The 13,267-nt window shown below is 40.5% G+C and overlaps 1 protein-coding gene across 1 annotated transcript; it reads right to left on the reverse strand.

The window, feature by feature from the left end:
- Positions 1-4,111: 4,111 nt before the first annotated feature.
- On the reverse strand, positions 4,112-7,131 carry INSM2 (INSM transcriptional repressor 2). The gene has a single exon (XM_077464701.1). It carries the CDS (start codon positions 7,093-7,095, stop codon positions 5,428-5,430), a length of 1,668 nt encoding a protein of 555 aa, XP_077320827.1. The 5' UTR covers positions 7,096-7,131; the 3' UTR covers positions 4,112-5,427.
- Positions 7,132-13,267: the final 6,136 nt, after the last annotated feature.

The following is a 13,267-nucleotide window of genomic DNA, read 5'->3' on the forward strand; positions in this document are numbered from 1 at the left end:
ATTGATGGCAGCGGGGGCGGGGCCAAGTCCTGTTGTCTGTGTCTGTACCGCTGAGGGACCCCAGAAGATGTGGATTGGGACCGCTCTGTTTAAAATCAAGTGCACAGAGGAGGTAAATATGACATTTAAAAAAAAAAGGAACCTTTAAGAATAAAGTTCTTTTAATTTCTTCATATTCTCCTAGGTTGGAGAACTACATCTCCAGTACGTAGACAGCACTGTAACTATAAATTTAGTTGGTCAAAAATGACAGACCGTCTTCTGTTGGACCGAGTGCCTTACACATGGGCTGAATGTCAACCGGGATTTATTGAACCTATTTATCGATGTCAGGCTTTAGGCTCAGGATTGATTGGACACATTTAGAAATAATTTGGCAGGTAAAACAGCTCCCTTATGCTGTATATAGTATACACTGTGTCTTCCTAGAGTTCAGGATTGATCTAATTTTGTATGGCTAGCTTTATTTAAAGTGATGTATTTGTGAATGTTTCTTATAGCCTGCAGCACTCTTAAAAAGTAGTTGACCTGTTTATTATATTAATTGTAAATATAATTAGATATGCTTGCAGTGCACTGCACAGTGTCCAAGAGCCAATTAGCTTAAAATGGCTTGAAATATCATTGTACATTGTATAGATTCCTCTAATATCATGAATAGCAGATTTTTACTAAGTTAAAAAAAATATATTTTAAAGTACTGTATATCTAAAGCCAAACTATTTTGTTTTTGGACAGAGTAGGAAGTGGTTATAACTTCTGTTGTTTTTTCTTTTTCTGTCCCATCGGGGAGATTTACCTTAACTTCCTGAACACATCAAGAAGTGGGAAGGAAATCTGTTAGACAGCCGTGACAGCTACAGGTGTCCCAACTGGAAGATTTAATCTCTATTCCTTTCTCAGTGACAACTCAAAATTTTGGATTTTCCCTCAATTTCAACAGTCACCAGGAAAAACAGAAAGGATGCATCTCCCCAATTGGGACACAACCTGGAATAAAAGGCTGACAGGGTTGATAACCCTTTTCTGTCTTATCCAAAACAAAACGTTTTTCACACTATTTATTAAAAGAAACCAATCATGAGAGAAACCTACAGGCTACCACTATAGAACTCTTCCGAAAATGCTAGTTGCTTGGCTTTCATTCTGTTTATCCTCAGTACATTCAGTAAGTGACTCATAACAAGTATGCAGGTAAAGACTGACTTTTTTTTCTGACTTTATCTGCAAGGAGCAAGTTATGGTGCCTTAAGCATATGCTTGACTAATGCGCTGTATGCTTACATCATTACGAACAACCTATTTGACGATTGCTGGAAGTCATAAAAGAGGAAGGCTCCCAAGTCATTGATTACAGTTCAGTTTTAAAATAATGATAGGAAAAAAGATCAATCTGTGTCCACTTTGATTACCCAATGTGTAAGAAAAAATAAACCAGATTTAGAATAGGATTGGTTGATTTCAGTGAATACAGCTTCATCAATTTACTAAATCACATTGACTATTCACTATTCCAAAGCGAACTGTCTCTTATTCTTAGTAAACTAACTAGTTTGTGACTTTAACTGTTTTACTACCAATGTCATAATATGGTGCTGCAATAAAGGGATATAAACAAACATTGTGTTAATTTACTTTTTACAGGGCCAGCTTCTGTAACCCAGCTGCTCCCCAATCCCCACTTGTCAGCCCCCTTGTGATAGCAATAATATTAAGTGAAAACATGTATAAAAGAGTTTTAAAAAATTAAATATAAAATTTAATTGAAAAAACTTTAAATGTACCCCTCCTCCACAAATACATATGGGTGTATGATGCCCATGGATATATAAACAATGATTGCATGGCACATATTAGGGCTATCCTTTACAGTTATTTCATCAAGAGTTGCCAAGGGTTTTAAAGTGTGACCATCGTTATTATGTATTTTTACTTATAAACAGTTGTACTAATATTGTGCAACATGAAAAAACTGCATCTGCCATGTTTTATTCTATAGGTCACCTGCTTTCAGAAAATATATAAGGTTTTGTGGTTTTATTGTGCAATTTAACATGTGTGCAAAAAATTAAGAAAGTTGCTCTGGCAGTGAAAAGGTAACCAATGACATGTAAGCTGAAATCCTATTGTTTGTAACCTGTTCGATGATCAAATTCTTCAGAGAAAGCATTGAAATATTCCACCAGGCTTTACAAAGGATAATGAACTATTTGTGTTCACAACACTGTTCATACAACCACACACACACTTTATATGGTCTGGATTGGTGGATTCAGAATTCAGGACCCCAGATTTGCATGACAGCAATGCCTCCATTGTTCTTTTATATTTTGCTGATCAAAAGCACAAAAAAGTGTATTTTTTATACAGTAGAAACGCCATTGGAGTGCTATGCTTCTATTAATACGACCATTGGTTGTAAGCACTTTTTTGTTTGCAAAATGCAGTTTTAAGTGCAATAATCTAAAATAACCAGTTTACTGAATTCCAGTCTGTGAAAGTACACCTTTAGTTTTGATTGGTCACTAAAAGTAACTGCATTTTGTTTTTTATGCCTAGGCGAGGATATTGGGTATGTTTGAAATAAAAATGAAAAGATTGCAAAGTAAAAAAAAAAAAAAGTAAGTCATCTAAAGTAAGTTACATATAACCCCATTAATATCTTGCATTTTGAAAATAGCTATGATAATAAACTTTTTTTAAATATGTTTTTATCTACTTACAATTTTTAATACACCCTCATTCGCTGTATTCTAGTGCCACAGTCAACACTAAACCTCACTCACCTGACAAACAGAATTTGCTGGTTTGCATGTATAACAAATCAGTATTTTCATAGGAACAGTAGTTTTGAGTATATAAGAAGCTTTTAAAATATTGTCTATGCGCACAAATCCATTTTTACACATTTTCCCACTAGCAAATCCTTCTAATTAAATGTGCATCTGTATAAGTGGATTCTGTAAATAAAAAAAATGTTCATGTTGTGCTTTGATAAAGTGATCCTTCCATTACTCTTCCAAGATCTCAGTGGAAGGTTGTGTCCTAGCTGGAAGTATAAAACATACTTCCTAATAAAGGAAACCTGTTATGGCACAAACAAGTCATGACACAAATCTTGATCCAGACAAAACTTCTGACTTATCAGAATAAAATACTAATAATGGGTGCCTACTCTCTTTAAAGAATTAAAATCTAGTATAATAACTCTATATTCAAAATTTCTGACTCCTACTTGTTTTGACTTCTCTTATCTGCATACTTCTTCCAAGACAGTGGGGGTTATTTACGAAAGGCAAATCCACTTTGCACTATAAGTGCATTGCAAGTGCACTTGGAAGTGCAATCGCTGTAAATCTGAGGGTGACATGCAAGGAAATTAAAAAACAGCATTTTAGCTTGCACATGATTGAATGATAAAATCAGCAGAGCTTCCCCTCATTTCAAATCTACCCCTTAGATTTACAGCGACTGCACTTCCAAGTGCACTTGCAGTGCAAAGTGGATTTATATTTCGTAAATAACCCCCTGGGACTCAATGTATTAAAGCTAGCTGATTAACATAACAGTCAAGCAACTGTCATTTTCAAAAGGGGGTCAGTAATGGCAGAAACTATACCTATCTATGGCAGGTTACTTTAAATCAATACTTCTAGAAATTAGGAGAATGTGTTATCAAAGGCTAAAACATATTAAAAACAGCATTGTTCCTTTTAACTTATATATAAACCTAAGAACAAAGATGTAATATATTGTAGCTTACCAGTCCTTAGATTTGGTTGGGGCATTCGTTTTCTTTTTTTAGGTAAAAGAAAACATTGTCTGCATACTTTACATTTATGTCTATACTGCTGAAAATGTTGGGGGTGTAAATAGTCCAAATCAAGAGAGCAGCCTAGGGTTACAAGGCTTCTCCTCCATAAATACAGTATAAAAACAGCCACCATAACTAAAAACTGGTAAATTATATTTTCTTGTTAGGCTAAGATACAGTTTAGGGTTTGTACATATAGGGGCAGGTTGAAGCTTGGCAAAAGAATAACATAAGGCCTTACAATTTGGAGTAAAAAAAAAAAGAGAAATAAACACCAGTAAATTAAAAAGGCTTTTATTGCCATGTAATGGCATTTTTTATGAAATTATTTATTTTTTAAACATATACAGGGCAAGATAGTACATAAATATTTTGTATTGTAAATCAGAGTACCCAGATTGACAAAGTCCGCTCTACCATATTTAACAACTCTTAAAGCTTTTCTCATTGAAAACATTACAAAATTATGAAACTACTAAACTTTGTCACAAAGAAACACAAACTGCATACATAAACTTTGGTTCATTTCCTTTGAAGATAGAAAAGTTTTGGCAAATTGTTAACTCAGTAACATACACATTGGGACTTTGAATAATAATACTTGAATTTCAAAGAAAGAGGGACTTTCACATAATCTTTAGAATGTCCAGATTGTGAAATATTAGAATTAGACAAGAATGTTTTGAAAAAGCGACAGGTTTTTAAAAATGAAAGGCTAACGCAAACTGGCTGAAAGGGAATATTTCAAAAGAATGGCTTTTAGGCAGGGGTGCTCTTAGGTTACGTAATCTTTGCAAGACCAGTAAACACAAAAACCCAGATTACAACAACAACAACAAAAAATAAATAAATAATTAAGTAAAATATTTGCGAACACATACAGCATAGTTTCAGGTCCTAAATACCCTTTCATTTCTGACTCTCATGGAACATATACCCCTTTCCTCTCTTAGCTTCCTGCCCCATTTAAATCTATTACAGAATTAGCCAGGATTAGCCTTTTCTCAGCCTAATAAAGATGAAAACATGACTGCAAATAATAAATGCAACAAAATAGCATACTACATCAGGTCTTGTATTTATAGAACAACTCTTACTTACAGATTTGTTGATGTTGCTAGCATATTTATACATGGAATAGTGTATATGTACAGCCAAAACTTTTGGATAAATTGAGGAAGGATTGGAACCCCTGACAGGTTTTTATTGCTGCCTGTGTCCCTGCTGGGGAGATTAACTTTTTATATTTCTCCTGGTAACCAGTCATCGAGACAATGTCTCCCTAGGCCAGGAAGTGAAGGGAAGTCTCCCCACAAGGTCAAAGATCACAAAAACCCCTACAGGGATGTTACCTTCTGTATCCAAAACTTAAAGCCCAACTGGGCTGGGTAAAGTAAAGATCCTCCCTTCCACTGTAGCTGCACCTGAACTGCAGAGGTTCAGAGGCTGCTGGAGACTACAGCACCAGCAGAATATTAGGTAAGTGCTTACTTGGTCCCCTAGACAGAAAGGAGCAGCACTGTGAGGGCAGTCCCACTCCAAGAAATGACTTTTTGGGAGTTCGGCTTTGAAAAAAAAAAAAACTTTTGGCCATACATACACTTTCAGACCTCTCAGCAGCCAGGTCCCAGTGGGATTGGTGCTGACAGCTCCTGCCTGCTCTCTGCAGAATGACACTTGTTTATGTGTAGGGTCAGTCCAGGGGAGCTGAAGAAGGCAGTGGGGCAAAGTTCACAGGGGAAGATCTGCTGACCACCTTCAGCCACCAGAGCTTCTTCTAGAGGAAGCAGCAGCTCTTCTCTCACCGCATGCCATAGCCTGTGCTTGTCTCTGATGTCCATGGAAGGGAAGTGAACCCCACAAAGGGCACAGGGATAGGTGAGCTGCCCCCTGTCTATGGGGCTGTAGGGCTGGTGGGTTATGAGATGTTTGCGGAGGTAGGCATGTCTCCGGAATCTTTTGTGACAGTATGGGCAGTGAAAAGCCTCCTCCTCGTTGCTTTCCTCAGGTGTGTGCTGTGAGCCCGGAGGGTGGCTGTCCTCTCGGCTCGGGGTGCGCAGGAGCGGAGCAGTCAGCGGGGAGCTGTCCACACTCAGATGGTGCTGAACCCGGGAGCTGTCCAAGCTCTGGTGATGCTGAACCCTGGAGCTGTCCACGTTGTGGTGGTGCTGAACCCTGGAGTTGTCCACACTCTGGTGGTGCTGAACCCTGGAGTTTTCTGCACTCTGGTGGTGCTGAACCCTGGAGTTTTCTGCACTCTGGTGGTTCTGAACCCTGGAGCTGTCAACATTCTGGTAGTTCTGAACCCGGGAGTTATCCACACTCTGGTGGTGCTGACCCCGGCCACTCTGCTCTATCAGGCTGATCGCAGCTCCTCTCCCGTTGCTGTTCTCTTTTCCCTCCAGCGGCATCTGAACTTTCTTCCCCACTTCGCTCCCCATGGCTCGTGGCTTGTGCCACCTTCTATGGGACGCCAGGTTGGCCGGACAGCTGAATACCTTATCACATTCCGGGCACCTGTACTCCACCCGGACTATCCTGGAGCATTTATGCTGAGCCAGAGCAAAGGGGTCCGGGTACTGCTCCTTACACAGCTGACAGATGAACTCCCCCAGTGGGGGACGCTTGCCCAGGGGGCTGCGGGAAGTGACAGAGGGCTCCTCCGCCTTGATCTTCAAGCCTAGCACCGGGGAGGTGGTGACCTCATCAGGGAAGTGGAGCTTCCTGCTGGCTTTGTGCTTCTTGGATGGGACCTTGATGGACCTGGCCGCTTCTTTGGCATGCAGCTTGGTCTCCTGGGGGGTGATGAATGGATTGTGATGTTGGGAGATGAGTTTCTCCATGGAGGAGAAGGCAGCGCTCACAGGGAAGGATTCTGCTGTCGCTGGAGAGCTGAGATATCTCTTAAAAAAAGTCTTCTTCATCTCAAGCCCCACAGGCTGTACAGGGCTGTATGGAAGGCTGATCCGGGCTTTCTCTAAGCCTCCTCCAGCTTTCAAAGGGGGGGCTTCACTGGGCACTTGCTGGGGTGCATCTTCAGCAGGTGGTTGCTTCTCACGATCAGTCCCCTCTGAACATGTGGGCACCATGGGGCTGTAAGGTGCCAACACGTTCATGATGGGAAAATCCTGGGCTGAGCCACTGTCCTCACAAGGGATCCTGTATGAGCCGCATGCTTTCCTATTCCTCTTCACTAGGAATCCCCTCGGCATTATGCAGCAGCTTGGGGCACGGGCATCAGACACGGCCGGCAGATGGGAGGGGGGCAGATGTGTCTTCATAGCATCGATCACTCAGCATTTATAGCCGCTCCTGCTCAATGCAAGCCATGCACCTCTAAGCGATAAACCTTCAGCCAATCAGGAGTTGGAGTTAAGCTGCTGGGCGAGGCTTGAGTACCAAAATCAATGTGGTCCTGTCAAAAGCAGTTATGTGTAAAGAATGGGCATGATATGTGATGGTTCAATCAACTCATTTCTAGGTGTGATAAGGGACCAGCTTTAGATGATTGAGGCTGGTCCCTATAGGGCTCATTTACACTGCAATCCGGAGTTCAGTTCTGTCTTGCAGTGCATTATTTGGCATTTGTATGCTTTTTGTTTCTACTGAGTTGCATTTTCATGTGTTTGCAGTGTTTTCAGTTGCATTCCGGTATATTTTTGTTATTTATTGATGTATGCTGTTGGCATTTAAATACATACATTTTCCCCCACATGCATTTGAACTGCATTTAAAAATACATTCAACTAAGGCTAGGCTCACAATGTTGCAGGTGGTGCAGCTCATGTTTGCACAGGCGCATCAGCCAATTTATTTGAATGGGCTTCTGCAACTGTGGAAAATTCAGGAAAAAAAATCCTGACCCTTTTTCAAGATTTATTTGATTTACAAGCATTTCCGTACCAGTGACAGTGTACACCTAGCCTAAGTCTCATTTACACTACAATCTCTGTGTTCACTGAGCTCTTCTGCATGCACATGTTTGCAGTATGTTTATAGCAGGGTTTTAAAAAAAAAAAAAATTCATTGATGTAAATTCATTTTCTTTACTAAGTTGCATTTTACATGTATTCATTCATATTTGTGGTGTGTTTGCTTGCGTTTGTTTTTGTACATTTGTGGTAAATTTTTAAATAAACTAAGCTAATTGGAAGCCAGTCATTTTTCTTGCATATGCGTTTGTGCTGTGATTTTGCTGTATTTAAAATGTTGTAAATCTGTTGTAAAGGAACCCTTATCCTGATATGCTCTGAGAACAGTGCTGTAACACCAACTAGAAACTCTATGGTTAAAGACAAAAACACTCAACCCATGGTGCACTTGCTGAGCTCTTGTATTGGCAGTCATTATCATCATCAATGAGTGGGATAATGAAGATTATACTTTCTTTTAGAAATAGGACTTTATTTACGTCAAACATTCATCATCGTTGTTAAATAAGCGTTTAACTATCACAGTGCCGCAACCAAAGAGTCCATTTTTATGTGATATAAAGAGGGATGAGAATTAGAAAGATGTTCTGTCACAAATATTAAAAGCAATATAGTATTTTATTAACCTCTTAAGAACCAAGCCTCTTTTTGAGATTTGTTTACAAGTTAAAAACAGTTTTTTTGGTAGAAAATTACTTAGAACCCCCAAACATTATACATTTTTTTCTAACCCTAGAGAATAAAATGGCAGTCGTTGCAATCATTTCTGTCACACCATATTTGTGCAGCGGTCTTACAAGTGCACTTTTTTGGAATAAATAAACTTTTTTGAATTAAAAAAATAAGAGAGTAAAAGCCCATTTTTTTTTATATTGTGAAAGATAATATTACACAGAGTAAATTGATACCCAACATGTCACGCTTCAAAATGGCACGCGCTCGTGGAATGGCGACAAACTTTTTACCTTAAAAATCTCCATAGGCAACGTTCTATAGGTTGCATGTTTTGAGTTATAGAGGAGATCTAGGGCTAGAATTATTGCTCTTGCTCTACCGATCGTGGCGATACCTCACATGTATGGTTTGAACACCTTTTTTATATGTGGGCGCTACTCACCTATGTGTCTGCTTCTGGGCGCAAGCTCGGTGGGATGGGGGCGTTTAAAAAAAAATTCATTTTTTTTCTTATTTATTTTACCTTTTATTTTTTATTTTTACTCTGTTCTTTTAAAAAAAATAAAAAAATTGTGTCACTTTTATACCTATAACAAGGAATGTAAACATTGCATGCATGCATGACAGGACCTCTTAAATATGAGATCTGGGGTCAAAAAGACCTCAGATCTCATATTTACACTAAAATGCAATAAAAAATAAATATACACTTTGTCATTTACATTTGGCCCTTTAAGAGCTATGGGTAGAAGTGACTTTTTGACTTCGCTACCACCCTGCAATGGTATGGAGATGGGTGAGGGTCACTTTCCCCTCACTCGTTTCCAGACCCAGCAAGGGGGAACATGCAATTGTCTCCGCCACTGCCGATGGCTCCGGTAAGCGGCGGAGGGCACCAGAGCACGCCGGGAGGGGGGCCCTCTCCCATCACTGATAAAAGTGATCTTGCGGTGAATCCGCCGCAGAGACCACTCTTGTCGGAAAGTGGACTGCTGGCTAAAGAAGAGGACACTGGGGTTATGGCAGCTAGCTGCTGCCATAACAGCGATATTCCTCTTCAAACTTATGTATATCAGCGTGTGGCGGTCGATAAGTGGTTAATCAAAAAGGTCCTATTATAACATTTGGTGATGCCTTAAACATTTTTAGCATAGCGGTGTAGTGGTTAGCACTTTCGCCTAGCAGCAAAAGGATCACTGGTTCGAATCCCCGCCATGGCACTACCATGCTGGTAGGTTAATTGGTTCCTGTGTAAATTGGCCCTAGTGTGTATGAATGAATGAGCGTTAGGGACCTTAGATTGTAAGCTACTTGAGGGCTGGGACGTTTGTGAATGTATAATGTATATGTAAAGAGCTGTGTAAATTGATGGTGCTATATAAGTACCTGAAATAAAATAAATAATCTTTTACTAAGCAGTCATTTGGCATGACTAATAAAGTAATATTGAAGTCAATTAGATGTTTTAAAAAGATAATGTAAAGCCGCGTACACACAATCAAACAATCCGGTGGAAAAGTCCGGTGGACTCAAGTACGCTGGACAATCGTCTGATGTGAAGCGTGCTCGGATAGGGGTCTGATATGGACCTAGAGGGGGACCCCCACGCCGTTTCCCCTTTAAGTCCATACCAGGTGACGGGGCCAGCGACGCCTCCTTCGCTGGTCCTGGCTACCTGGAGATGCGTTCAAAATGAACAGACTTTCCTCCGTGTGTGTGGGTGAGTCCGTTCATTTCAAAAGTACGGCGGATAATCCGGCCGGCTAGGTCCGCCGGACCTAGCCCGCCGCAAAAGTACCGTGTGTGGGTAGGTAGCACTTCGGAAAGTCCGGCGATTTGTCCGCCAGACTAAGTCCGCCGGATAGTCTGATACGTGTGTACGCGGCATAAGAAACATCATATAAAGATGGAGTTTATTGAAGAATTTGTTAAATTGCAAATACATACACCTCCAAAGGTAAGTAACACCAAGCACACTTCAAATTAGCAGTATGTGACATCTACAAGAGATGAGTGTCAGTTAAATTGTAACAATGAAAAAAAAAAACAGACATAAATGACACTGGCTGTCAGTAGCAGGCTTTCTCTCTTAACCACTTAAGCCCCAGACCATTTTGCAGGCCAAAGACCAGAGCACTTTTTGTGATTCGGCACTGCGTCACTTTAACTGACAATTGCGCGGTCGTGCGACCTGGCTCCCAAACAAAATTGACACCCTTTTTTCCCCACAAATAGAAGTTTCTTTTGGTGGTATTTGATTACCCCTGTGGTTTTTATTTTTTGCGCTATAAACAAAAAAAGAGCGACAAGTTTGAAAAAACTCGTTATTTATTACATTTTGCTAGAATAAATATCCCCCAAAAATATATAAAAAAAATGTTTTCCCTCAGTTTAGGCCGATACCTATTCTACATATTTTTGGTAAAAAATCGCAATAAGCGATTATTGATTGGTTTGCGCAAAAGTTATAGCATTTACAAAATAGGGGATAGTTTTATGGCATTTTTATTGATTTTTTTTTTACTAGTAATGGCGGCGATCAGTGATTTTTATTGTGACTGCGACTTTATGGCGGACACATCGGATTTTTGGCACATTTTTGGGACCATTGTCATTTATACAGCAATCAGTGCTATACAAATTCACTGATTCCTGTGTAAATGACACTGGCAGTGAAGGGGTTAACCACTAGGTGGCAGTGTAGGGGTTAAGTGAGCCCTGGGGAGTGTTTCTAACTGTGGGGGGCGTGGCTGTGTATTACACGTCACTGATCTCTGCTCCGATCACAGGGAGCAGAGATCAGTGACACTGTCACTAGGCAGAACGGGACAGGCTTGTTTACATTAGCATCTCCCCGTTCTTCCTCCCCGTGAGATGATCGCGGGTATCCCCGCGGTGATCGAGTCCACAGGACCCGCAATCGAACTCACGGAGGTCCCGACCGGAGTGCGCACATGATAGTATGGTGCCAAATTTAAAGAGACGTACCTGTACGCCCATTTGCCTGCCAACGTATATAGGCGTGCGCCGGTCGGCATGTGGTTAAAATAAGTTGCATTACTTGTTAATCCTGGCTGTGGGCCATATATTTTCCCACTTTCTTTTTAAGGGTGAATATCATTTGACATTCTTTTTACACTGTTCATTCCACAGTAAAATTGCACAGAAACATTGTCACTCTGTGGACAGAGTAATCTTTGATAGAGGTGTAGTTTTATTATATTGTAGGTAGGTGATAAACAAATAAAACTCAATCCAAAAAACACATTCTATTGCCGCAATTTTTTGTTTGGAACAAAAATGTAATTATGAAATAAAGCACCCAGGCAGTGTTACAGGCAGCCCGCTGGTTACAAACATGATAGGTTCTGTAGGTTTGTTCTTAAAGTGGTTGTAAAGGCACAAGGTTTTTTACTTTCATACATTCTATGCATGAAGGTAAAAAAAAAAACGATGTGCAGCAGCTGGCTCTAATACTTACCTGAGCCCCCTCTTGATCCAGCGATGTTCATGAGAGCCTTGCCTCTCTAGGGACTCGCACTCCTGATTGGCTGTTGGCAGCAGTGGGAGCCACTGTCAATCACAGCCAGTGAGTCAACCAGGCGATGGAGCCATACCACAGTGCCACGTGTGAATGGACACACAGAGCACCGGCTCAGCTCAGGTGCCCCCATAGCAAGCTGCTGACACCCGACAGGAGGGTGGAGCCAGGAGCGATGGCATGAGACCTGAGCAAAGGAGGATCCGGGCTACTATGTGGCAAACCACTGCACAGAGGAGGTAAGTATTTATTATTTTAATGAAAAAAAAATGAAAGCTTTACAATCACTTAAAGTTGAATTTGTATGAAAGTTGAAACAGGTACATTTTTTAAGTGAAAAAATACATTTTTTGAATAGCCTAGGGAAGGGTTAACACCCCTGTAATGTTTGTTTTGCTTTCTGTGCCTCTGTTCAGAAGATTTCATCTCACTTTCTGTCCCTGTGACAATTGGATTTGGAAATTTCTGGGTTGTCATGGAAACAAGGATTGATTATAAAGCTTCAGTGGAGACACCTTTTTTTCCTATAATAACTTATAGGAGGGAATTTCCCTTCCTAGGGGTAGATTTCCTCCCACTTCCTGTTGTCTCCTTCCATTTGTAAGTATAGGTCATATGCAAGTTGGATGTATGCCTGTACAGTGCCTTGAAAAAGTATTCATAGTGTTGAAATTTACCATATTTTGCCATGTTACAACAAAAAACGTAAATAGATTTCATTGGGATTATGTGGTAGACCAACACAAAGTGGCACATAATTGTGAAGTGGAAGGAAAATGATAAATGGTTTTAATTTATTTAAAAATAAAACTGTGAAACTGTGGAGTGCATTTGTATTCAGCCCCCCCCCCCCCCCCCCCCCCGTCAATACTTTGTAGAACCACCTGTCGCTGCAATTACAGCTGCAAGTCTTTTTGGGGATGTCTCTACCAGCTTTGCACATCTAGAAAGTCACATTTTTGCCCATTCTTCTTTGCAAAACAGCTCAAGCTTTGTCAGATTGGATGGAGAGTGTCTGGTCTGTGAACAGCAATTTTCAAGTCTTGCCACAGATTCTCAATTGGATTTAGGTCTGGACTTTGACTGGGCCATTCTAACACGTGAATAGGATTTGATCTAAACCATTCTATTGTAACTCTGGCTGTATGTTTAGGGTCCTGCTGGAAGGTAAACCTCCACCCAGTCTCAGTTCTTTTGCAGACTCTAATGCCGCGTACACACGATCGGAATTTTGGTTGGAAAAATCTCTGATGGTTTTCCCGACGGAATTCCAATGGGATTTCGCTCAAGCTGTCTTGAATTCGC

This window comes from Lithobates pipiens, unplaced genomic scaffold, assembly GCF_037356315.1.
Source record: "Lithobates pipiens isolate NorthernLeopardFrog02 unplaced genomic scaffold, aLitPip1_a1.2 Scaffold_30, whole genome shotgun sequence".
NCBI lineage: Eukaryota > Metazoa > Chordata > Amphibia > Anura > Ranidae > Lithobates > Lithobates pipiens.